The sequence below is a fragment of the Solea solea genome, chromosome 16, assembly GCF_958295425.1.
Source record: "Solea solea chromosome 16, fSolSol10.1, whole genome shotgun sequence".
In the NCBI taxonomy this organism is placed as follows: domain Eukaryota; kingdom Metazoa; phylum Chordata; class Actinopteri; order Pleuronectiformes; family Soleidae; genus Solea; species Solea solea.
In genome coordinates this window covers 16,551,670-16,574,149 of record NC_081149.1, presented here as the reverse complement: position 1 = coordinate 16,574,149, position 22,480 = coordinate 16,551,670, and the positions used below count along the sequence as shown (strand labels likewise).

Here is a 22,480-nt window from a genome sequence, read left to right as displayed (position 1 = left end):
TTCTTCATTTCTCTCAGAACACAAACGCAAACTCATCTGACCGTTTACCAAAAATCAACTGTGAAATGATATCAAAACATGTTCAGATTTTTTTATTTTATTTCACATTTCAATGCCCTTTTACAACGAATGTCCCGTCCCGGTGACATTCACACCGGCTGTGCAGTTTCAACAGTCACCGTCAAAAGCATGGATGGCGTAATATTACTGGGAAGAACTGTTTTCCTTATTGCAGGAGCATAGAGAGGTATCGTTATCTTTTCACAGCAGTCACTTTGTAATTTAAGAGCGATATATTTTCATAAGAGTACGAGGGTCTGAAATATCGCCAGTCCTTTTTGAAGAAAAAAACAACAAAGAAAACCCTCAAGATAAGGGAGGCTCATTGAAGCAACGTGGCTGAACAACACTGCATCTCAAACATGGAACAGGCCAAAAATATAAAGAAACAAATACCTGATAAATACTGTAAATCAATCAAGGAATAAATTAAATCACATGCAATTGTAATCCGACACAAACACAGACCAAAACCAAGACAGTTTAAGCTACAGTGGGGAGTTAATGCACCATGACAAGACAGTTCTGTACCCAAGCCTTAGCCCTTTTATTCAAGTCCCGCCCTCGCACGCTCTCACGGGATATTGTTTATAAGAACACAAGCTATTGCTCAGTCCCAAAACACCCAGTAGCCAAAGCCAACGCATGCACTCACTCTGAAACCTTTGTCATCCTGTTAAATGTGCCCTTGTGCTTCCCTTTTCTCAGAGAGTAACATTCCTCCATCAGTCCAGAGTCAAATCCAGCCGAAAATCTACAAAACAAACGTATTGGAGTGATTGTGCATTGTTCTCTTCGCAAGAAGAGACCGGAGCATGTGGGGGATGCTCCGAGGAGACAAACGTAAGATCCAGGCACAAACAGGGCTGAGGCAAGAGGAAGAGGAAGAGGAGGAAGACATGGAAGGGGTGCTACACACCCACTGCTTTCCCATTCACTTGCGTTGGAGGTCTTGGGAGGAGCGGGCTGCGTGGAGATGCAGCAGGTGCAGGGTGAGGCGCGCGAGGAGCCTCTGCTGAGTTTCCCCTCACACTGATGTGCTCCCATCCTCCCTGGAAGTCAAAAACACATGCAGTGAGTGATTTTTAGTGCCAATTTCCTTTGCTTTTTTTCCTGATAATAAAAAAAGCTGTGGTGTGTAACTTCTTGCTTGATATGAATAATGAAATAATGATGCACTCACCCCTATGCCGTAGTCCCACGACTGGCCCTTGGGTTGCACCGGTCCTACACCCAGCCTGTGGCATACGGCTCCCACAGTCTCAGCAGGGAAACCCGGAACCCCGTCTGCTATGATCCACACCTGGAGACAACAGAACCACTGAGCCAAATGCAAACACTTCCTTTATGAAGTGATGTCAGACTGACGTCGCTGACCTGGTCTAGCGGTCCGACAGAAACCTTGGTGACGTTGTTAGAGATGAGCTCCCATGCGGAGCCTTGTGGGTAGCTGGGAGTGACGCCTTGTCTGTACCACAGGTTACCTACGGGACATTTTTTATTTTTTATTTATTATGATTATTGCCACTTTACTCGTGTCCTTGAAATTTGAAATGTTCCAAAACATACTTACCATTTTCATCCACAGAAAACACCGACGTCCGACCTACAGACAGTTGTCTGAGGTTCTGCCGTGAGGGAGAAGGGATGTGGTACCAGCATTCCCCTGTAGAGGGACGACAGCACTGGGAGTTTGGCTTGATTTGGATCAGCACTGGGTACTGGTTTATCGCCAGTACTCAGATGCTGATTCTTGCTGCGAACATTCGGACTTTATGTCCTGCAGTGAAATACTAATGCGGACCTTCACATCCTAAACTCACCTGCAGGGTTTTGTGGGGACACTGACCCTCTGTAGAACACAGCTCCGTCTTTGGCGATGGCCCACACCTGGTTTGCTCCACCAATAGAGATGGACTTAAAGGGCTGATCTGTGCCTACATGTAGCCAGGAGCTGCCCTGTTAGAGCACACACACACACACACACAAGAGTTAGGAAACTGAAAATCAGAAAGAACTCTAAAATCTACGGTGAACCAATGCACATCTCCTCCACATGTTCCTCACCGCTGGGTTTTGGGGGCTCACTCCGAGCCGACACAGGACGTCCCCCTTGTCACTGAGGGCCCAGACAGGAACCTGGTCCATCGTGCTCTGGGCCAAACACGGCATCAGGGAGATGTCACTCAGTTGGATGGGTGGGACCTGCTCCCACGGACCGCTCAGTGTTATCTTACACTTCCTGTACAGAACACGTGATTTTAGAAAGCATAGAAATGTTTATGTGTGTGTGTGTGTGTGTGTGTGTGTGTGTGTCGTTACCTTGTCCATCGTCTACGTCTGACAAAGTCTTTCATGGTTTTGTGGCCATGGAATGTGCTGTGGGTTGGGAGAGGAAAATCCAATGAATGGAGGCTACACGGCTTTGTTTGAAGTGCTCATTCGCTCAAGATGAGTGATTACTCACGTGGGGAAGTCGGCAGCGTACTGCCAGCCTTCTTTGTCTGTTCCTCCAGGAACATTGCAGTCCACAGCCCACTCTGACACCTGAAACAACAGATGATGATCGTGGACAATTCACTGGGGATGAGACACTTCAAACGGGGGATATAACGTGAAAGAAAACACATACCCAGGACCACAGAGGGGAGGGCGGCTGTGTGTTGCCTTTGGTGCACTCTTTCAGTCCACTTTCATCGCTCCACATCGGGCGGTCTGTTGGAAGTCCTCTGGAGAAATGAGCCAAAACAAAACAAAACAAAACAGTCAGGCCGTCAAGTCTTGAACCAAAGACCAACACCAACTGCAGAGGCTTTATGGTGTGTAAGTTCATTAGGTCTACTGATTGAACTTCTGGTTCAGGAAGTTTACCTTAACCTTGTTAACCAGTTTTGACGTGTATCTCAAGCCTTCCTCAGAACTGTCACCTGATGTTAGATGGTGACAAAAATCACACCTATACCATCATCATGGAGGCAGTGGAGATAAGGAAACGTTTGCACAGGACGTCGCACCGGGATGAGGGAGCGCACATGCCGTCACACACCTGGAGCGTCACTACCCTAACCCTAACCCTAACCCAAGGCTGGAACTGTTTAACAAGGTAAAGGAAGACTTCCTGTTGGACCAAAAAACTAAGTGCTAACAAAGTCTTTATTCAACGGAGTCAAAGGCGGAAATCTCCTACTTGTCTGTGTATCCCGTCATAGGGTTCCAGCGCTGATTCTCGTACATGTGTACGCTCCTGACGTCAGTCTGCTGCAGCATCTCCACGGCGTCTCCTGCAGTAAACACAACCCCGGACTCACGTTTAATCAAATGAAAGCATGTGACTAGTTATACTTTGGTTGTGAGCAGACAAATTACTATTAAGATTTGAAGCAGTGGCACACCAAACTACAAGCTTTAAGAAACATTGTACAGTGATGCTTCCTTATGTGCTGGTAATGTAGTTACTAATGTTAGTAAAGACACATGTTAATGGTAATGTTCATTATAAACTATTACATATGGACAAAGCAGCAATAAGTGCTACCTGATGCTGAAACATGTTTTCTTTGTCAAATGTCATAAGGAAAAAAAAAAAAATATATATATATATATATATATAATAATTATGTAATGTGTGATGATAATGGGGGTGGGACCAGATAAGCTTTTGCTTCTCCTGCTTTCCCTTTCGGTTATGTGTATTGTGTGAACTACACTGTTGTGTGATGAGTGATCTAAATGTCATGACCGAAATAAATAAAAATAAATAAATATTCAAACCAAATCAATCAATAAATTGCAACTGCAGTTACGATATAAATTCATGACTGATCAAACGGGTCATTTCAGGGCCACATGAAAGGTAGATTGCGCACCATTATTGAGGAGAGGAGGCAACATTTATGGGAATTTATGGGAAAAATAACAACGTCCACAGGGGCAAGTTTACCAGGCGTGGGCCCACTGTAGACCCAGGCTGTGCCGTCCCACCCGATGCCCCACACCAGCCCCAGACTGTTAGACTCTACACAGCGCAGGTGTCCGGGGACCTGCCGCCAGAACCTGCAGCAGCAGCACACAGTGGAAGCAGCCCGTGTTAATCGCATTGTTGTTGGAGCACAGACAGAGGACATGAAAGAGACTCAGACAACATCAGGCAGGAGTGGAAGATTAGCGTGTTAGCAACTGTGTTAACTGGCAAGTAAGCAGAATTAAGATGAAGAACACGACGAGTCCGCAATCGCAAGGCGGCACAAGTCTCACATGAGGTCGCAGGCCAGTGTGTTCGCAGCAGCCTCCAGGGAGAAGGACGGCTCGTGGACCATGATGTCTCCCTTTGATGTGGTGGACCACAGGGCCTGTCTGGACGGGGGGCCTGCGATCCCTCGACACATGCAGCAACAGTCGGACAACAGGTGCAACTGGACACATGGAGGGGGGGGTGGGGGTTAGAATGTGATCATCGATGGACTTCATCCAGAAAATGATGAGTTCAGTGTTTGAAGCTGCATTTGACTTTTTCACACTAACGTTTGTTGCATCTGCTTTACCCAGTCATTCATGTCCTCCTCCGTCTGCGCTGCCAGGACGAGAGGCCACCTGTGCTTGGTCCTCTGGGCTGTGTACACAGCGAAGGCGTAGTGACAGTCCCTGGGCACTGGAACCAGCGCCGTCACTTCATTTATGAGCACGTGAAGGTACTGAAATGGAAGCGTCAAAGAGAGAGAATGAAGAAGACCTCGAGAGAGGACAGTCGGGTGTTGTGTTCTGCTCCATGAAATACTGAGGTGGTGTTAGTCTTTGTGTGGTTGTAATATTTAAAAAAAAACACAAAGAAAACAGCAAAACCAACCTTTTTCTCACCATACTGCGTGTAATAGACAAAGAAAATGCTGTCCTTCCTGCCGTCACACCTGGTGGACTGCTCCAGAGCGACACCCACGTCCACCCAGCGCTGAGGTTTCCAGTCTCTCCACCAGCGCAACATACCTTTACGCATCCACACCGACTGGAGAAGGACGCAGCACAAAGGTGGTGGTGGGGGGGGAGGGGGTTAGTGATGAATGTGAGGAGATCATTTCAAATGAAGACAGACAGAAAAGGTGGAGGGAAAAGAAAAGTGTTCAATTCCGTCTCACGTTGCTTCGCTCTAGCGGCTTCTTGCTTATTTCCTCCCTGTGTTCCTGCTGCTGCTGCTGCTGCTGCTGCTCGCTCCAAGCTGCGGACTGCACTGGAGTCAGTGACAGAGAGCTGGTGAGAGGACCTGACACACAAAATCAGACATTTAGTGAGACAGACGAACAACCATAGAGGTCACATGCAGACTTTATTAAGTATGCCCCTTCAACGGCTTGTTTGACACAAATACTCTAATCAGCCAATAAAAAAATGGCAGGAAATCAGTGCAGATCAGCATGCAGACATGCTGAAATTCAAATGCAGCATCAAAATGTAGGAGGAAAAATGTGATTTAAGTGACTTTGCATATTGCAAACATGTTTACATACATATCCACCAGTTCTCTGGGGCTAAAATGCCTTGTTGATGCCAGAGGTCAGAGGTTGAATGGCCAGACTGATTTGAGACAATACAGAATCACTCCAATTGAACCTTGAAGCAGACGGGCTACAGCAGCTGAAGACCAACATCTGATGCCACTGCTATCACCCGTGTTCCTAATGAAGTGTCTAGTGGGAGTACTCGTTCGTCTTAATATTGTTCTTAATTGTGACTGGAAACATCACAAATCCCGGCATACTTGGTGGTCAACATACCTGTGGGACTGAGCCAGCTGATGTGCGAGATCGCATCCACGTCGCAGCCTCCACCAGAGATCCAGGTCCAAGCTGGGACGTCGTCCTCCCCAACATGCTGGAAGGTCTCCAGGCTCCCCAAGGTGTAGGTAGCAGCATCACTGCCCTCAGCCAACGAAGCCCCCCCTGCCTGTGCACTCCGAGCTGCTTCTGCCCCCTCCAGATCCACATTCATCCAGGGGACATCTGGTCCCACAGTCTCAAGGGTCGGGAGTATCGGGGCGGGAGGTTTCTCCTCCACCTTCTCCTGCAGTGTCTCTGTAATGCTCGGTTGCACAGAGGAAGTTCTGTCTCTGTCCGAGACCAAGCTGTTGATGAAGCTGTCACTGGCGGGGATGAAAGGTTTGGGGAGATCCCGTTGAGAGGCTAAAGGAGCGTCGTCTTTCTCCAGCAGAAGTGTGGGCGCGTCGCCTCCACCTAAAGGAACGACAGAGGGGGCTGCTGCTTCCACGACCGGGGTGTCATTTGTGCCGTTCTGTGGTTCAGAAGGAGCCAAATCTGAGTCCGACTCAGTGCAGCTCAGAACTGAGCCCTGTGAGGCCTCGGTCAGCTGGCCACTAAACTCACAGTCATCTCTGGGCAGAGCAAGAAACAACAAGGGTCAGGTCTTTGCAGATGTTCTACCTCACGTGTCAGTCATAAGATTCTAGAACTAAATGATCGACACACACCTGGGTGGAACAACTACTTTTTTATTGCCCCACTGGGCAGAAACAGGAATCCAGCCGTTCCCACTAGGTTCAGACGGGGTTACGCCGATTCTAAAATACAGGCCATGGTCCTCCCCAACAGCCCACACCTGACAGAAACAGCAGAGAGGAAAAAGGGTGAGACATAAACGTAAAGAAATCTTTTTGAGAACAAAACCTAGTAAATGAAAACTTTTATTTCCGTCTTCTAATGTATGATGCACGAGTAGGACACAGGCAACTGTTACTTTATAAGGTCATATACTGTAACACTGGTGCCACCTCACACATGCCATATCCATAACTTGCAGCCCTGAAATATGAAATACGGGATATGATGACGACAGCTTGGCCAGCTTCTAATTAGGGAGTCTCCCATAATTCAGGCCAGTAGTAATACAGTCTGGGGATATATAAGGCTGGGCCTGAGGTGCTACTGCTGGGACATTGGCTGGAACGGCTGGCTGTGCTCATGTTACCTGCGCAGCCACGGGGGGAAAGAGCCGAGGCTAGAGGTAGACGGTTCTGGGGGAGGGTGAGCAAGGGGTGAGAGACAGAAGTGGGAGGAGGTGTGAGCTGCAGGTTCGCAATGCGAGCACAGTCCTCAGCAGTGAAGCTGCTCTCCCCCGACTCCGGGCCCTGATCTGATTTGTCCTGAAACCAGATCCAAAGAGTCAAACTGCCAGAGAGGAGAAGCACAGAGGCTGGTCAGGGGGAAGCTGGCTGCAAGGGTAGGACAGGGTAGGGTCGGACATACTGTGTATATATATATGTATATATATATATATATATATATCTCTTTTTCAATTGTGTTCTGTTGCAGTCTTGTTATTTTAAACCTGCAAACATGCCTCATGCTTTTTCTGGGTGTGTTCCGATATGATCTCATTCGTCTCACATCAAATCAAGTTGATGAAATGAAATCAGGTGCATCAGGTGTGTTTTTGTAAATGTCAGTGATCTTATTTTGATCGTATCAAGGCTTCAGTTTAAAGTGCCCTCTGTCAGAAGAGACACGGGCAAATCAAGCCTTTCCTGCTTCAGTATTCCAGTTCACGAGACTATTCCAACACCTGGTCCTAGAATGTCTTAAAAAAAACTTTAAATCATCATTTAAATGTAGGACAAAGGAAGTAGTTTGTGTGAGCCGAAGTCGCTTTAAATGACAGATTAATGAATGCCTACTCATTTTGGTCTTGTGCTATTTTCTTTGTTTGACTAATATTGTCTGATGTTATGTGTTCGAGAGATTTCAATCTCAATGTGACTTAAATAAACATTGAAAAAAAAGGAACTTTTGTTTTGGTTTGTAACCTGGTCATTGAGTCCTACATCCACCATTATCATCTCCCCTCCGATGCTGATCCAGCCAGAGCCACAGGGGTTGTGAGAGTTCACGCCACGCCGGAACCACAGCTACACAAAAACACACAAACACACACAAATATAAGATCTGTTAGCGCCACAGCGAGCGACACACGCAGCTGTACAGTACAGAGGTGAGTGTGACAAGTGTTCATCCACCTTGTAGTCTTTCGTGACCACCCAGACCACACTGACCCCGACTGCCACATGAAGAGGTTCGTTGTCCTTCACTGGCGATTCCACCTCTACCCATGACGTGCCTGAACAGAAACAAAATGTGTTTATTTGAACAACAACAAAACAAAAACAGTTGACATTAATGCAACAAAACAGGACCAGAATTATCACATGACAAAAGCAGACAAACAAACACATTTAGTGTTTTTCTATGCAAGTTTTGTAATGAACACTGCTTACACAAAAAGGACATTCAAACAGCAAATATACGTCAAATTTATGGTCAATTAACAACTTTTGGAACTGTATAAAGTCACAAGAAAGCGGTCGTTTCCTAACAGAATATAATGAGGTAAACGCCATAGATGGCGAATGCTGACCGGTTGGACTGTCCAGGCTGAGGCCAGTCCGAACCATCAGGTTTCCATCCCAGAGTAAAGCCCACAGCAGATCTCCAGGACCAGCTGACAACTGAGCCACTTCCTTAGGCACCTCCACCTCCTCCCAGCTGGAGCCCTCTGGGACCCGAGGGTGGATGCCCTCCCTGAACCACACCTGCAGGAGCCCAACAGTCGCAACGTCAACATAACTGTGTTCTTTTAAAAAAAAAAAAAAACAACAACAACAAAAAACCTGTGCTTTAAATCAAACCTGAATTCATGGGCTCAGGAAGAGCAAATCACATGAGGTCATGCTGCCCCCTTGTGGTCAAACATCAGAAGTAAGCAAGTTGGCAGCTTCACACACACTGAGTTCATGTGAAAATTAAAGAAATGTGTCCTTCCATACCATGACAAGGAATAAAATAAGGACATAAAAATAATGTTTGTATAATGCTATAATAATAAATGTTTGCATAAAGCATTTGTAATTAAAGCTGTAGGCTGTACCTGTTTCAGTGTTTTATATTATTATTGTTCTGTCTCTGTCTTTCAGGTACACTCAGTCTTCCACCTGAAAACGAGCTCTTTAAATCAATCCTATCAAACCCGACTGAGGGAGTGTTTGTGAGTATACAGCCGCAGCACAAGGGCGGGTGGGGGCAAGAAATGTCTATCGCATTAATCTGCAGAATGACTGGGTTTTTTGAGAATTCACTTATTTTTTTGGGTGCTTCTTTGCATTTTAATACTTAATGTCTGAACTATCCCTGTAAATTGCGAGTAGTACTGTGAGAAAGTGTTGTCCTAAGAAAATAAAGCTACGAATAGAATAAACTCAAAAACAACTGAGGAGCTTGTAACCCTTCCTAACACGGATAAAAGTGCTGGTCCAGTGGACTGACCTGTCCTTGTTGGGACACACCCCAGAGGTAGGGATACCTTCCAGACTGGTCACTCATCTCCCAGCCACCACAGCTCATGTCACACAGCGGCAGCGGAGGTTTCCTCGGATTATCCAAGGGAATCTGTGGAAGAACGTCAGCCTGGGCGTGAGACTCCGACTCTCCACTGAACGTTCGATTGGAACATTTCAAAGGGCCTTAGAGATAAGCAGCGAATAAACACGTGTCCAAACCTTTGTCCAGGTGCCTTGTGCGATGTATCTCCTGTAACGGATCCAGCGCCTACGACGGACACAGGAATTCCACTTCTTGTCAGGGGAGAAATTAGCTGGAAAATCCACCGCATATTCCCAGCCCTGAAGAGAGGTACAGTATACGGAAGCATGAGAATGTGTGTATATACACTCACTGGCCGCTTCTTTAGGTAAACATGTTCAGATTCTCACCAACACAAATGAAAGCTAAACACTTGCCAGCAACATAATGCATTTGGGCGAATAAACACAGATTTTTAACGTAACGTGTACGTTGGCGCCAGATAGGCTGGTCTGAATATTTCACCCACAACCATCTGTCGTGTTTTACAGAGAGAAAATATCAGTGGTTTGAGGCCTGACCTCTGGCATCAACTAGGCCATGGATCAGGAGGAGACTGGTCAGACTGGTTTGAGATGATCAAAAGGCAACAGCGCCTCAAATAACTACAAACAAGACATGCAAAACACCGTCTCTGAAAGCACAACCAGCCCAACTTGGGAGCGGATGGACACTGTATTATGTACACATACAGAAGAGTGCATTTGTGTTCATACGAGAACTGCATGCGTTGCGTGTCTCACCCCAGTCTGGCTTGGTTCTCCTCCACAGCTCTGATCCACGTACCAGTCTCCCTCCCACTCCCAGCTGCGAGACGGCAACTGGAAGCTGTGGAGCGGCTGAGGGTTCAGTCCGGTCACGTCGCTCCACGGCCAGCGGTCGGTGGGCAGCAGTGTGTCAGTGAAGCCGTCCACTGGGTTCCACCTCTGAAAACAAGCACATGTACACCACAGCGTTTTAAGCGCGTAACAAACGGACAGCTGTGCCTACTTTGTCTGTGCGGACGGCCTGAGCAGACCTGGTTCTCGTAGGTCTCTTCCTTGTAGCGGATGGGGGTTTCACTGGGCATTATGTTGAGGTAAACATGGTGGTCACAGCCTATGCCCCAGCAGCGGTCCTTCCCCGCAGTAACGCGCTTCAGCTCTAGCAGCATGTCGTCCGCACGCTCCCAGCGCTGGCCTGCTGTGGAGAGGCTGTACACTCTGCCGTACACATCCACGGCCCACAGCAGCGTGATGGGCATGATGGACCCTGAAGAGAGACAACGGGTCACTACATATTTAATGACTCTGCAAATCGTCCTGAAGACTTACTGTAAGTAATCATGTGCCAAGACTCTTATCTTTCCATGTTGGTCGTTTGCATCACGATAACTACTCAGTAATTGCAGTAAGTCATTTGAGATATTACAAAATAAATGTATACGAAGGTGAGTAATGCCATAAAAAAACATGTGATTTATGCTCAGTAATCATGTAATCTCAGTAATCTGAGATTAAATCAGTTTACTATGATTTTACTGTTGGAGGTAACAGAATTCTGTCACTGCCACAGGCGGCAATCCAAGACGACAATGCTCCAATTGCCTCGACAACTTGTTTCCATACATTCCATCGTTTTTTACTTAGACCACGGGGGTGTGACAATCTTATTGTTCTTGGCAGTGCAAACACAATACGTGGGTAAAGTGACTGGAGATAGTGTGATTCATCAAGTGCCAGTTAAATAATATTGCTAATTCAATATTGTAAATATAGTCCTTTTTTTATTTTATTTTACATGTCGCACAGTGTGTCTGGGACAGAACATTTCTATAGATGTGGGGGAAAATTAAAGCATTTAATCTTTAAAACTACTTTAAAATATACGGTCTGCAAAATAAAGATTCATGAGTGTAAATTGTGTTTCAAAATACATGTAATTCTAATTAAAGTCAATTACTACTACTAATAATAATATTAATATGTTTATTTACATGGGCAACACAACAAAAACATAATAATGTAGACCACAAGGGCTGAACAATTTTGAATAAATATCTAATTGTGATTATTTTTGGCTGAAATTGCAATATGATTCGCGACATGAGAGGGAATGGGAATTTTTTTACATAATGATTCACATTTTTATTTGAACGTAACATATTTAAAATGTTTACTATGTAATGTTTGTGCAGATCTGTGAGAAACAAAGATGTTTTCTTCAGTCTGTAGAACATGGTGTGTATCAGTCAGGACCCTATTTGATCTGAAATAGTAATTAGACACCATTTTAATCAAATGTCAATGAATTGTTCAGCCCCATAGACCACACAACAAAAAAAAGAATGCAATTTAACAAAGGATTTTAAGGTGCTTTTTAAAAACAGATCTTAAATCCAAGAGGAACCAGAGTGTATGAGCTCCAGCCTCAAAAGCCTTTTATTGAAACCAATAAATATGTCAGTGGAGTTTAAATTTGAAATCTCTGACCGGAAGTCTTACCTCTTTTCCTACTGGCTGACTTGACACGTTGACTACAGATAGCTTCTAATCCGCTACAGTAAATGTGCAGTGACTGTAGAGATACTGTACGACATAGACTGCGGAGATCACACACACACACACACACACACGTAAGCCACTGCATTGACTTCCACTCATTTAAGCTTCTAAATAACAATATAATATAAATAAGCCTCAACCCGAACCTTTAACCGAACCAAGGTCCACATCTCGCCTCTCACCTTAACTAGGGCTTCAGAAATGAGGTTCAGCCTCATCAGGACCGGGATTATGTGGACCTGTGAGGGCACCTACAGGTCCAGAAAAAGTCTAGAGGTGTCCACAACAAGCACACACATGCGCACACACATGCGCACACAGAGCTCGGTCAGCAGGAGCGTACACACCTGTATATATCTGGTATCCGATCCGCGGTTGTCAAGGGAATATCAACATGACATCAGGTGCAACAGCTGCCATCTTCTCCTCTGAGGCCCATGCTGCAGACACACACACACACACACACACACAGAGACAGACATCACGCATGGGAACGACACCAGCAGGCGCCACGCAGCGTGACATCAACGCACACAGCTGATATGGACCCTAATATGCCGCAAAGTCGGCTTTAAGCTGTTTACATGCGCAGGATCAGGGAAAATAAAACCTCACACAGTTCATGTTCACGAGACACAGACACGTACTTACTCGCGGACGGAGGCTCTGTCATCACGTGCAGCCCCTCTGCAGGGACACGGTGCAGTCATTCATACTCACAGCAAGTGTGGTTTTTTTAATTGTCATACAAGTGACCAGAGGAATTCTCTGTGATCTCCACTGTGCTCATCAACTCACACTCCACCACAACAGGAAATGGAGGAAGCGTCGCTGTGATTGGCTGAGAGCAGGCAGGGGCGTGAGGATCCTCCTCTTTCTATTGGTCAAACATCGGAGCTCCTGATATGTTGTTTTTTTTTCCCGACAGCCTCGCTGCTGATATTTCAATAATTTATTCAGCGCCAGATGAATTATTGAGGGGCAAGGTTGGTTTCACGTGTTTGGCTACAGATCTTTTATTATTGAGATCCAAACAACGCTCAAACACACAACATTTAAGGGATAATCTGAGGATAAATTGTTGGATTAGAGCAGTGCTTTTCCAAAGTGTGGGTCATAGCCTACTGGTGGATTGGAGGTATTGCAGGTGGGCCTTAAAGCTGCAGTATGTAACTGGTTATGACATACAGTATTATTCTGCCTCTGTATGCAGAGCTGGTCTGTGGCATAGGCAGTTAAGGCTCAGGGCATCCAGAGGGCGCCACAAATGGGGATTGGGGCTTTATCGAGGGTTGCTGGTGCCAATCCCAGTTGACCCACAGTAGGGCGAAAGGTGGGGTACACCCTGGACAGGTCGCCAGTCCATCACAGGGAAACATAGAGACAAACATCCATACACTCTCACACCTACGGTCAATTTAGAGTGTCCAATTTGTCTAATTTGTCCACATCTGCATGTTTTTGGACTGTGGGAGGAAACTGGAGAACCCAGAGAAAACGCACGCACACACACGGGGAGAACATGCAAACTCCATGCAGAAAGAACCTTGTTCTGACCAGGTCGCGAACCCAGGTCTCCTTTATGCAAAGACAAGAGTGCTACCCATTACACCAACCATATGACCGTACTATTATTTCCTAAAATGACAAAAATAAGTCAATTTAACTGCATAGCAAAGCCTATTAAAAAATAATAATAATACTTTCCTTAGTCTCCCCATGCGCCTCCCCTCCTCCGGCTGATTAGACTGTACTTGCTCTGTGGGCGGAGTTTTGTGACATTCGTGACAATAGTAATTGACTCTCTGGTGTCCAGGGAAGAAGAGGAGGTATAGCGTGACAAAGACAGAGTACAGTGAAGATAATGTAATGAAATGATTTGTCAGTTGCATTTGAGTGCAATTATACTCAATGTAAAATGTGCAGATGTTTAAATCCTACTTGTCAATACTGGCTTCTTTAATATCTTATTTTGTTCTTATGTTGTATTTATAATGTATTTTCTGTCACTTGTTTAATAAAACTAAATTCAGTTTCTATTCAAAGCTATTCAGTTTCTTGTGTGAGTGAATGTAAATTGGCAGTGGAATGGGGGGGCGTCCTTATTTATAAGCTGCGTCCTTCACTGTCCTTTCTCACAATGGGCTCTGCCAAGCAATAGGCTACAATCAGACCTGACTGTGTGTGTGTGTGTACACAGTGAGTGAAACAGAGGCAGCGGGAGCAAGACACATTATTATGTATATATATATATATATATATATATATATATATATATACATATACATATACATATATATATATACATATACATATATGTGATGACTGTATTTCCAAGTTCAGTTAACAAATCTGAACTTTAATGTGTGTGTGTATGGAGGTTATGGTTTTTCTGGCCTTTAACTGAGCGTGAGCAGAATTATCAAACATTTGAAAAAGGGAATTTTCATGTGGGAAAATTGTCTGGGGATGTAGGTTATGGCCAAAAGAAGAAATGACTAGATTTTGGTAGATAACAGGATTCTCTTAAACAACAACAACAACAACAACAACAACAACTGTGAGAGTGTGAGATACAGTAAATGAGTGTATTGATAGTTGAGAAGCAGTGGTTATTTATTATTGTATGTATTTTCATAACCTGCAGCCTCATCCTTGGTGTCCACCACACTATTACTGTGTAAGGGTTTCTCATTCATACAACTAATTGTGTGAGCCACAGTGCAAACTGATATTTACCCTCCACTCCACTAATGGAGATATCCACACTCTGTGGCAGAGTACATAAACATTCACCCCAGTGACAGTACAGGCCGACCGAGTTAGTGTGTTTTTGGAATAAAGCTCCAGGCTCTGCAGTGAGTGCTCACACTGCTGCTGCTGCTGCTGCGCCACAGCCGTTTATTTTGGTGAACTGTCGCTTTAAGAAGCCCTTCATTGCGCACAGGCGCTACAGCAGCTCATCACATGATTCTTCTCTTGTGACAATCCAGTCAGAAACCAAAAGCCTTTCTGACTTCCACCGGAGTTATAAGGGACTGCGATGTCAGACGAGAAGTGTTGTTTTAGTGCCACAGGACCAACAGCGAGGAGGGCTATGGAGTTAAGTTAACCATTGCCACACTGACTTGGATCATTCCCGCCGTTGAAGTAAACATTCGGTACATATTTGGGGCTGTTGCGCCGTCGGGGACACAAAGTTGGCGCATGGAGAGGGACGAAGTTTCATTTTTGCGCAGCGTCTTTTCTTTGTTTTCGGTGCGTTTGAGTGTCAGCCAGCGTCGCGCGGCGTCTGAAGACTCCGAATCAAAGTAACCGGAGTTCACTTTTTTTTGGAGCCTCGAGTCACGAGTGAGGGACAGAGAGGACGAGTCTGAGGACGCATTACGTCGGGTGCGATGGTGGACAACAAACCTCTTCTCCAGGACAAACCTCCCGCCTACAACACCGTCCCGGGAGCTTATGACTACGGCCCGCAGCAGCAGCAGCAGCAACAGCAGCCGCAGCCGCAGCCACAGCACGGATATGGAGCCATTCCTCCTCCCGCCCCGCCGCCCTATCCGTACCCCGTCGTCCAAGGCAAGTGGCGGCGCTCATGTCGCGCACGTACACGCTGAAACACACACATTTACAACGTTTTTTATCAGAGAAGTGAAAGTCTGTGGACGAAAGAGAGAGAGAGGGAGGGAGGGAGAGTTCCGACTCCTTCACACTTCCGCCCTCGTTCACATGAACGCTTGTTCAGTCTCTGAGTCTCAGTGCGTCATCAAGTGTTTCTGCCTCATAATGTAAAATATCAACCACCGAGTCCCAGGTTCAAAGTTTCACCGTGTGTGTCCGCTACATTAGAGCGCATGCGCATTGTAGTTCCAGCGTTTACGTACATACCCCTACAGTTTAACTATAAATTCACATGAGTAGTTAAAGAGTTATTTATGTACATTTACCTGTGTTGTAATGTAACGAAGTACAAATACTTTGTTAATGCACTTAAGTGCAAAGTTCATGTATCTGTACTTTACTTTTATTTGTGTTTCTAGTAACTTTTACTCCACTACTTTTTTCCTCTGACTATCTTTGTTACTCGTTACTACCAAATCAAATCAGAAGAAGAAGAGTTGGTATTATGGTCTGTGTTTATATAGAACTTGTTCTAGTCTTGATGAGCTGCCAGGAATTGTACCCACAACCCTCCAGTTAATAGACAACTCGCCATAGCACTGAGCTATATGGCTCAATCCTTACTCTTCTTCTAAAACTTAAGTACATTTAGTATCAGTATACTTAAGTATAAGTACAGTAAATGTCATATACTTTAGGACTTTTACTCCAACTTCTACCAAAGTCATTTTCTGGTAAGATACTTGTACTTTATACTAGACTGACATTTACATAACCTGTTTCATGTATTTAATATTAAGTTTATACACTTTATTTTATTTGGGATGTATAAGTGTACTGGAGTTCAGACACAAAGTGCAGATTGGAGATGCAGACCATAACTGATTGCATTTCATTTTTTGTTTCAAAACAAAACAAAACAAAACTCTAAATCAACCATTGGCTGATCAACATTAATAATTCCTTTTATTTGTATTATTATTATTATTATTATTATTATTATTATTGTTGTTGTTGTTATTAGTTTCCGATAAACACCTGTAGCATCAGAATCATCTTAGATGTGGCCCAGCACACAGAGTGATATAAAATAAGTTAAATATGCATAATAAGAATAAGGAAATGTGCATCGGTGCATATATGACCAGTCTTGAGGGTTTATTGTTAAAATAAGATGTTTATGGCAGTGGGAATGAAGGGGTTTCTGTAAATGTTGTTCTTAACCAGGCGGAGTTTACAATCCAATATACATTATTATAGCAATAAACGGCACTAAGTCACTGACATACAGGCCGAGTAATTAAGTTAGAATATCTTATCTTCTTTCCACTCGCTCCAGGCCTCTATGATTTATATTGATCTTTTTTAGGATTCTTGTTTTCACTGTAAAATGTTCACTAAAAACTTGTTCTTGTAACATAAAAACCCGAATGAAGGTAGATAATGCACAGAAGGCTCTGTTGTTCATGTCTAAGAATATAAAAAAAGAACATTCAAAGACAGTGTTTAATACAGACAGTTTCTTTTTGATTCTGATGAAGGGAGGCCGTCATCACATGACTGAGATTTCTTTTTAAGAGTATTAGAATTAGTGCTTTCCTGAAATCAAGTCAGATTTCCTGCACTTACACATAACTTCCTGGTTTGCTGTAAGCTGAGAAAGAGTTTTTGTTTCCTCACAGGGAGGCGTCTCCTTATCACAAGAACAGCCAAAAAAAACATTTCAGGGAAACGAATGTGTGTCGACAAACAAGTATCACTGCATCATGTGCACAAGTGCGCAGAAAAGTCAACAAAAGTGTCAGTGAAGTGATGCAGTGAGTCTGTAGCCCTTTTACACACACACACATTTTATTTGTTTTGATTGTTCAGCCGTCGATATTTCATTTCTTTTCAACACTTTCTGACGTTTTTTGGACCAAACAAACGAATCGATTAACCGAGAAAGTAAACGGGACAGATGAATCAATGATGAAAATAATTGTCAGTTGCAGCCCTGTAAGTGACCAACTGAATAAAGGTTTAAAAACAATAACAATAATACAAAACAGTATGGATAGTCACTAGTTAAGTTAAGAGCACAGAGTTAAAGGATCCTTTAAAATAATTGCAGAACATCTGTAAAATGTGAGTTTTCAGTTAAAAACTGCAGCTCTGATCTCGAGTCTAGATCTGGAGTGTGGATTACATATGTTGTCATTCTCTGTCACCCACAGGATACCCATCAGCCCAAATGGGTCCTGCTGTATCCCAGCAGCCTTATCCTGGGACTTACGCCATCATCCAACCCTCAGTAGTGGTGGTCGGTGGCTGCCCTGCCTGCAGGTGAGAACACACACACACACACACACACATAGAAAGTCATTCATTTTCAGGCACAAACTTTAGAAAATCACCGCATTTTCAGACATTTTCTTTAAGTTGCTGTTCCCGTACTATGAAAGCAGCAGGAGATGGTCTGAGTGAGATGGATTCACAGCAGCAGGGGAACAGTCTGGATCCTCGAGATGAGTTTTCCATGCGCTTATTATTCTTTACCTTTTGACTAAGGATGGAGCTGATTTTGACTTTTGAGTTTCACAACAAGGTTTTCACAGTGATTTCATTGCTCCGACTGAGTCATCAGTCAACATCCTGTCAGTCAGATGACTTCACAGCATGAGACATGTGACCGCATTGGTCAGGCCACACTGGGCCAAAGGTGACTACAGGACATCATTCTTTTTTAAAAAAGAGGTTGTGCTGCCTTCTATTTCACGCAGCACAGCAGCGTGACCTTTTTATTGATTCAAAGTCACTCAATAAGAGGAGTTAGAACTTGGTGAGCAGTTAGTAACTTTGATGGCTGTCGGTCTGTGAATTTCTTTCTCCTCCTTTTATCCCCTACTATATATATATATATATATATATATATATATATATATATATATATATATATATATATATATATATATATATATATTTTTTTTTTTTTTTATTTTTATTTCATACATCCTGCTTTCCAGTTAGTATTCATCTTTCCTCTATAGTGGTAAAAGGGCTTGTTTTAATATGATTGTGATTCATACTTCACGATAAAAGCATAATAACGAAGCAAAATAATCTAAAATTAAGTAAATAATGACGCTGACATCAGTAATTAAAACACCAAAGAAGATTTTATATGTATACACATGTCATTAATGTAACATCCGAATGTATTTATTCCCATTATAAAAGAATATAATGAATATATTTGACCTCGGCCACAGGTGCCGTGTTTAGAAGGAAGAGGAGGTCGCGCGTCATGTTTTCATAATAACATGAGATTAAGTGATGGGCTGCATGTGGCCTATGAGCGGCCAGTTTCACACCCTTTTGCTCTATACAGACAGAATGTACAACCGTACAATTAAATGGAATCAGTCAATTAAAAAATTTAAAAAAAGAAGAAGAAGAGAGAGCATATTTTTTTATCTCTATGCTTTCCATTACACATAACTTTCAAAACATTCCAATTATCTTACAGGTTGCCATCAACCATATTTCACTGTCCCACATATTCATCTTCCAAAGTCCTTATTCTTTTTGAACGCTGTCCTTCCACGTGCTGTAGTTTGATACATAAAAATCATTTAAGGAAAGAAAATCACCTTCCTAAAAAGCTGCAGGGAAGTTTAACTTTCACCTTTCAGTGTGATAGCAGTGGACGTGTGTGTTTGTGTTTGTGTGTGTGTGTGTGTGTGTGTTCATCTCATGAAAAACATGTAGGTACAGTTCTAATCTGTGTTTTCACCACAGCCGACGCTCTGCCCCGAGTTAATGATTACTACACTTCCTGGCAAAAAAGAAAGTTGTACCTGTGGCGTGACACAGCAGCACACACAGTGTGTTGTTTAAGGATTATTGCTAAACCTTAACCATAACCAGTTAATACCTCTCTCTAACCACAATTTAAACTTAGCTCAAAACTTAACTAGTTCCTCAGGAATCAGCCCAAGAGGAGAAATGAGAGGAAAACCTTATTTTAGGAGCTTGAATAATGTATTTATGATGGGATTAAGTCAATTTCATTGTGACTGCAGAATAATTGAGGCCTTTGAAAGATTATTTTTTTTCCCAACTCCAGTGAAAGTCCATATCTATGGCATGCGCTCACATGACATCGACAGAAACCTCAGCAGCGGCTTCTCATTTCCTATCTTTTCAGAGTTATTGCTCGGTTGACGTGAGCCGCCTTCAGCAGATTTACTGTCGGTCAGTGTGGTGAAGTCATGGGACCGTGTTTAGCTCTGTGTTTACAGTGAACCCGGATTAAAGCCTCTCTCAGACACGGCAGCTTTCAACACGCTCTCCCTTCAGAACAAGTTTGTCCACGTTCTGGCGGCGCTCGTGACACGAGGCAAAACAAATCTTCCTGATTGCGATCACTCTGATTTTTTGTTTTTTTGTTAGTTCTTTATCGATGACTCGACACTGTAAATGAAGCATTTCATTTTTTTTTTTTTATTTTTTTTTTTTTAGAATGAGGTCAGACTCAAACAGAGTGGTTTATTCTTTAAATGTTAGGAGCCATGGTTCAGATTAGGTCTAACAGACACTAAAAACCTGGTGTCTCTCGCTCTCACGATGCTGTCATTAACTCAAAGGCTGAAATAGTTTGATCTCCATGATGTTGTCACGATCAGCAAAACTTGTCCTCAGCCTGTGTTTCCTCTCCTTTTTAAGGGCAGAGCTTTGACACATTTTCTCCTGAAACGAAACATCTGGTGTTGACTCTTGCAACACCAGATGTTTCGGGTTTTTTTTTCCCCACACACATTTATTTCATTCATTTATTGACGGCCATCTGGACGTAAAGAGGATTTTAGGAAATGACATCAAGTGTTTCATAAACAAATTATGGACTCAAGTAGGGCAAATAGTTTGATAATCGGTTAATTGGTATAATAATAGTTTCTGTTTTTTTGTTTGTTCGATTCAACAAACAAGTCATGAAAACCTCAATTAAAAATGTTTGTTTGTAACAGAGCCCTCACCTCTCCCTTTGCCTGGTGTATCAGACAAAATAGAATGGCCTTCATATACAAGTACACACACGTACAAGTGCAGTAACCCTCTGCTTTAAAATACAAAACACGTTCTGACAGCTTCTTTTTTTCTTTTTTTTACATTTGAACTGCTGTTAAACCTTGGCAGCACAAGACGGTGCGCTTAGAAAGGAAAAATCTCCATAAATATGAAGTACAGATGATACAAACATTCAGTTTGGCCAGTAACTGTTAAACACAGTGCTCTATCTAATGTGTGTGTGTGTGTGTGTTGTAGAGTTGGGGTCCTGGAGGATGACTTCACCTGCCTGGGGATCATGTGTGCCATCTTCTTCTTCCCCCTCGGTCTTCTCTTCTGCTTTGCACTGCGTCAGAGAAGGTGCCCCAACTGTGGCGCCACCTTCGGCTAGAGGGACCAAACCACAGCTCACACACACACACACACACACACATGCTTGTGCTCCCATGCATACATATACACACAAACACAAACACACACATGTAATCCAGTAATTTTTGTGTCCTTTTTTTTTGGTTATCTTTCTTAATAATGTACATTATCGCTGTTGCCAATATGTTATGTAAAAGAAATGATCAAGATGTTGCCATGAATTAGGCTGTGGGATATATTTTTTTTTTTTTTTTAATCAGAGGCTTGTATAGAAATCTATTTTCATCAGCTGGCTGAGGATGTATTCTAGTATAATATGTAAGTGTCCAGCGGTTGTCAGTGCCTTCACTACATGCAGAGTGAGCTTCGGGGATTCAGATCAGTTATGATGATTTATTCTGTGGATTTTAGCTCAGTCATCTAAGGATCTGAACAGATTCCTTCGTGTTTTGCCAAGCCAGAATAATCAGTGTTCTTTCCTTTTCCTTGTTTGTTTTTTTTTTTTTTTTTTTTAATTTGCTGGCATTTCTATCCATTTACACTGAACCTATTTTAGTTGTTAAGTAACCGCACGCATGTTGATCACGTTACTTCCCTTCATCCCTTCTTTGGGGTAGTAACAGATACATATATGAGGAAAAAATTCTTGTTTTTGTTCCTTTTCTTTTGGCTGACTGCTGATCGTGACATAGAATAACACAAACATGTAAAAAAATAAGATATATATATATATATATCTATATCTAAAGATCCCTGAACATGAACTGTCCCACCTGAAACAATCCACCTACGGCATTTTGTTGTTGATCTATTTCTTGGGGCCATATTTGCACTGACCGTTTTGTTTGATGATAATTCTACTGGGTTGTGCTTTTCCAGGGCCAATACAGACCTCAGGTACAAACAATCTGAAATGCCCTCGACTTAAAAACCTCAATCACTGTTTGACTTTGGACTCCTGTCTACCGTAAGAGAAACTCCTGTGATGGGCGCGCGCAGACTCGTCCCCCTTTTAATGAGCGGGAGTTTCCCCCTTTTTAAGGACGCATGCGGATGGCAAAAGCTGAAGAAATCTCTCAATAATGTGTATAATCTTTGCTTTTTTAAAAAAAAAATCTTAGTATTCTACTCTGTGACAAGTCACCCCTTCACCTTTCTTCCCAGCCAGACAATCAAGAATGTCAGTGTCCCAGTTTCTGCAGTCTCTGCAATGTCTCCATGTCCGTGTCTTCCGTCAAAGCAAGAGGATGTAGAACTGCTCGCAGCAGAAGAGACCAGGTGTATAGCTGGGGAGGAAAACCACACTACGCATGCTCTTATGATTGAGGTTCTTACTTTTTATATAAGCAACTGTAATTAAAAATGAATGCTACTTCACTTTTGAGCACTTGTTTTTGTTGACACTTATACTGACGGTAA

General features: G+C 43.3%; 2 protein-coding genes across 4 annotated transcripts; one reads left to right on the top strand and one right to left on the bottom strand.

Moving 5' to 3' along the window:
- Window positions 1–77: 77 nt before the first annotated feature.
- On the bottom strand, window positions 78–13,062 carry tecpr1b (tectonin beta-propeller repeat containing 1b). Of its 3 annotated transcripts, none has more exons than XM_058654329.1 (26): window positions 12,663–13,062; window positions 12,367–12,459; window positions 10,495–10,727; window positions 10,220–10,402; window positions 9,614–9,736; window positions 9,381–9,503; window positions 8,476–8,650; window positions 8,078–8,178; window positions 7,868–7,969; window positions 6,536–6,663; window positions 5,826–6,439; window positions 5,190–5,314; window positions 4,904–5,059; window positions 4,602–4,751; window positions 4,315–4,472; window positions 4,001–4,113; window positions 3,248–3,341; window positions 2,693–2,789; window positions 2,528–2,607; window positions 2,383–2,439; window positions 2,128–2,302; window positions 1,884–2,019; window positions 1,634–1,726; window positions 1,438–1,544; window positions 1,244–1,363; window positions 78–1,112 (listed from the first exon to the last, which is right to left on the bottom strand). In XM_058654329.1, exons 3-26 carry the CDS (start codon window positions 10,717–10,719, stop codon window positions 972–974), a joined length of 3,576 nt encoding a protein of 1,191 aa, XP_058510312.1. In that variant the 5' UTR covers window positions 10,720–10,727; window positions 12,367–12,459; window positions 12,663–13,062; the 3' UTR covers window positions 78–971. The 3 variants fall into 3 exon arrangements, with proteins under 3 accessions (XP_058510312.1, XP_058510310.1, XP_058510311.1); XM_058654327.1 differs by having other exon boundaries at window positions 12,667–13,062; XM_058654328.1 differs by having other exon boundaries at window positions 12,671–13,062.
- Window positions 13,063–15,012: 1,950 nt separating this feature from the next.
- On the top strand, window positions 15,013–22,438 carry bri3 (brain protein I3). The gene is made up of 3 exons (XM_058654466.1): window positions 15,013–15,598; window positions 17,857–17,965; window positions 20,948–22,438. The coding sequence occupies exons 1-3, from the start codon at window positions 15,418–15,420 to the stop codon at window positions 21,078–21,080; spliced, it is 423 nt and encodes a 140-aa protein (XP_058510449.1). The 5' UTR covers window positions 15,013–15,417; the 3' UTR covers window positions 21,081–22,438.
- Window positions 22,439–22,480: the final 42 nt, after the last annotated feature.